General features: G+C 35.5%; 1 protein-coding gene across 1 annotated transcript; it reads right to left on the bottom strand.

Moving 5' to 3' along the window:
• Nucleotides 1-272: 272 nt before the first annotated feature.
• On the bottom strand, nt 273-3,783 carry LOC137813696 (transcription and mRNA export factor ENY2). Its single transcript, XM_068616079.1, has 5 exons — nt 3,545-3,783; nt 3,302-3,398; nt 3,071-3,165; nt 866-942; nt 273-529 (listed from the first exon to the last, which is right to left on the bottom strand). Coding segments are annotated over exons 1-5 (345 nt in total). The 5' UTR covers nt 3,547-3,783; the 3' UTR covers nt 273-455.
• Nucleotides 3,784-4,293: the final 510 nt, after the last annotated feature.

Genomic DNA, 4,293 nt, shown 5'->3' with positions numbered 1-4,293 from the left:
TGTGGAATTGCAATTATAGGTATACAAGTTAAGGATTTTCTTGACCCGAAATGGATATGTACATTGCTTTATTTAAAAAAAAACATGAAATCTTCAGATAAAGGAATAATTATTACCTTCCATACGCATGTATCAGATATTTTATTTACGTCTAGTATGAGGATATTTAAAAGCACAGATGCAAGAAGGAAAGGAACTCATGCTTATGTGTAACAAATGTTTGTATAAACGCCAAAATAAATGCAAGGAATAGGGCTGCTGCATAGTAGTAATTTTGGATAAAAAATTATTTTTTCAAATTTATATTCCAAGGAGTGAAATAGTCATGGTTTACAAGACATATTCATATACCTCCCCGACAAAACCTAGTACAAGTGTGTGCAGTTCTTACTAGTTCCACCCATAATCTTTACAACATCTTGGTGAGGATTAACACCGACCAAGCCTTGAATATATTAGAGAGCAGCAGACACAAGAAATGAGCGAATCCTCTGCAACAACTCAGCCTTTATGGTATCAGGAACGGAGGCTGCGAAAAACAAGTTTGACAAGTTCTCATGTTGTCAGTTTGTGAAAAAGAAAACACATCCCATACTATAATTGTTTCAGTTTCTAATGTTCAAACACGTAAACCCTGCTCAGTAAGGCCTACATAAAATATTACTCAATAGATTCAGAAGAATTTTGGGTGGTGTTGACCTAATAAGGAGCTTCAATGAACTAAAAACTAATTTTCTATATGAACAACCAACAAGAAAAAAGTCTTATAGTATAGATCAGACAACGTTATTAAGCTTGGTAATTTTTTATATGCAGGAAAGAAAAATGAAAAGAAATTCAAACTATGAAACAATTAATTTTCTACCTCGGCCCTTTGGAGTAATTACATGTACAAGTTCATCAACAGTAACATTATTCCTCCCTTTCTTCTTCACAACGGCTCTGCAGTAAAAAAGTACAATAATTTCCAACTTCACACAAGTGAGAGTTTATCAACACAAAAAGGTAGAAACAATCAGAAAAGAACAACAGGATGAGATAAAACAGCAAAGTTGAAAGAATGTACAGCCAGGGAGAATACCAGATATATAACCATGGAATAATTTTGTGTATACTATAGTCACACAGTTCTAGAATTAATTAAGTGCGAACTAAAGCATATTATGAATTTAGCACTACATACACACAAAGCACGAGATAGATACAAAAAGTGGACACCAAACCAAAGGTAGAAGTAATTCATTAATTCCTTTGGTCAAACTTAAAGTTGCATCTACATGTCTAGAGTTAATAAGAAATCTAAGCCAGAGTCGGCAATAGCAGTGGCGAATAGGGGAGCAGAGGAACCACCTCCTAAAACAGCTATAGCAGGATACCACTATTTGAACATAAGTATATGTGTGTTGTATATGCAACACATAAAAGTTAAACCAAATTCTGATTAAGTTTAATAACCAAGAGGTCCAAAACCAAAACAACAAACAAGTCAATCAACCCAGAAGCTCCGTCAGAATCGCCGCCAGAAACACATCTGTAGTTGCTGGAAGTTGGCAGGGAGTTGAGAGGTCTGAATGAGTAAGTGGTTCGGAGGGAATATTCACTTGGGTAAGTGATTTGTGAAACAAAATAAGAAACTGAAACATTGAGAAGCTTTACAGAAGGGTTTTACTTTTTTACCCTTAACAAAAACAGTAACTGTAAGCCAAAACATCGCCATTTTGGGGTCTTCTCTTAACAGTAATCGTAAGCCAAAACGTCGCCGCTTTGGGGTCTTCTCTTTCTGCTCCTTAGGTTAAAGGTGAGACAGCACACATAATGCAAAAACCTGCAAATACACAACCAATTCCAGCCACATAAGGCAGCATGATGATGGTGGCCTTCATGTGTGACACGGCGTGACCCACATTGTGGTGGGTAGCCACTCCGGCTCGATAGCTGCACTATCTCACGCTCTTAAATACTATGATTGGAGCATAATACATCTTTGTTCAGCCCGTACAACATAAGATAACTTGAACGTCTTTAGGATAGAATAAAATCATAGTGCTAATGAAAATTTCCTTTATAGTTGGAAATAAGTTAGATTAGTAATTTAATTTGATATAACATGCATGTGGTCTCTGATATTCTAAACCAAAAGGGCATAATATCAGATGCCAAGGGTATCAGAATCTTACATGTCTTGTGTCAATAGAGACTATGTTGAAAACAAATTAAAGGGTGTGAGCATAAGAGAATGAGTTTGGCTAGTGGAGTCTAATCTAAGAGTTTGTCTTGTGTCAATCTAAGAGTTTCTACATAGAAAATCAATAAGCCGCCCTTGTGTTACTGCTCCGAAGGGAAACTGGAGTCTAATATAGAATGGCAAATAATTAATTTCAAATTTGAATGATTCTGTTTTCCCATCTACTAGAAAATATTTATTTTGTTTTTCGTATACTCAAAAGGGCATCTAGAACTTCTATTTGGTGTCCAATTGATGCCATTCTGTCAAGTCGACTCAGTTAGGGATAAATCCTGAAAATCACTTACTGAATTGATAACAAATAACCCTACAAGGCTATAACCCAAAAAGTGCCTAGCAAATGTCTTTCTATAAGAAATCAAGATGACGTAAAATAAAACGAAAATGAATTTCATTTCCATTTACTGCCAGCATAATACACTGTCCAATGGGTTGACGTGATTAAACAAACACGTTGTTCTCACACATTGTGGGAACACATGTTCGATCCCCACAGGGTGCAAAAACTCATTTCACCAGCGGCATTTCCAGTAGCATGAACCAGATTACTCCTTAGTCGAGTGGACTAAGAGAAACCCATGGCCTGAAAAAAAAAGTATAATACACTGCCAACCAAACTAAAATCATAGTGTATGACTTTAAATGGTATTTATTAACGTTAATAAACTTATCTTATATGACAATTGTTTTTCCACAGATATCTTCATTTGGAGACAGGACACACAATACTAAAGGAAATCATTAGTCCTTTCCAATAAACCCATTCTCCATAGTTTCATTATGTTTTTGGTAAGTGCTTATACTATTTACTATATAAAAAAATACCTGCAAAGAGCTTTCATTTCATCCTTCCAACCACAGTCAACAAGCCTTTCCCTCAACAGCTCCATGAGGCGCTCCTTCTCTCCAGTCTCGATCAACTTCACAGCCATTCAAGAAAACCACACCATCAAAGGCTAACAAACTAAACTAACCTTTCAAGACCCATAATAACCACTTCAACAAAAAACCAGCAATTGAAACTTGAAACACACCAAACAAGTAAAAAGACGAAACCTTGATGTTGATGAGCTCTTGAAGCGTGGGTTCCCTTTCAGGGGCATTTTCGACCACATCTGGCGTGGGGGGTCGATTCACTGACGCCTTCAGCTTCCTTGTGTTTCACAAAACAAACAAACAAACCCAATTACGCAATGGTAAGAAGATGGTAACATTTTTATTTGATCTTTTAAAAAGGGTTTTGATTTGAATGAAGAAGGAAGTGGGAGTGAAGGCGTGAAAGAAATAGTGAATGCTCACATGGTTGAATAAAAGGGTAGTTGAAGTTACAGATACGAATTGTCGAATAATGAGATGATGATGATGATGAGGTCCGAAGCAGAAGGAGGTGAATTGCTCAGGTGCCCCAACGCACTGTTGCATATGCCCTATCTCCTCTTTGCTTTCAACACTGCCACCTAAACCTGTTTTCCTTTCCACCTTAAAGGGGCTATTTACTTTTATAAATTAGAATACAAATATAAATTACTTCATGTTCTATTTGTTGCCCACAAGAGAAATAATATATATAATAATTAATAAAAGAATTAGAATTATCTTTGGTTTACTAAATTTATTTTTATTCATATAACTCATTTTAATAATTTTATTATTTATAACAGTTAACTATAATAAATAATAATTATCATTAAATATTATATAATTACATTATAAATTTAGCAAAATAAAAAATTATTTTGTAATTTTTTATAATAATTTTTATTTTAATAATTGTTCTAGTTGGTTGATCCTGCTCGCGGGTTGACTGATGACGAGTTCTAGCTTGCTTCTTCACAAGTCCATCCTATCTCTTGTTCTGGAACGTAGCTCCGTTGAAACAAATGGGGTCCTACCTGTTGATTGCACTCCGACGATCAAGTCAGTATAGGGCTTATAAGAATTTAAGAAGTAGTAAGTTTCAGTCTTAGAAACAGTGTACCTTTACTTAGGGTCTCAAGCCCCTTCTATAGTTTACCTCTTGTAACAACTTTCCCTCACGAGAATCTAAT

Source organism: Phaseolus vulgaris, chromosome 1 (assembly GCF_000499845.2).
Source record: "Phaseolus vulgaris cultivar G19833 chromosome 1, P. vulgaris v2.0, whole genome shotgun sequence".
Lineage (NCBI taxonomy): Eukaryota > Viridiplantae > Streptophyta > Magnoliopsida > Fabales > Fabaceae > Phaseolus > Phaseolus vulgaris.
Note: the sequence above shows the minus strand (reverse complement) of the source record. Positions and strands in the feature narration are given on the sequence as shown.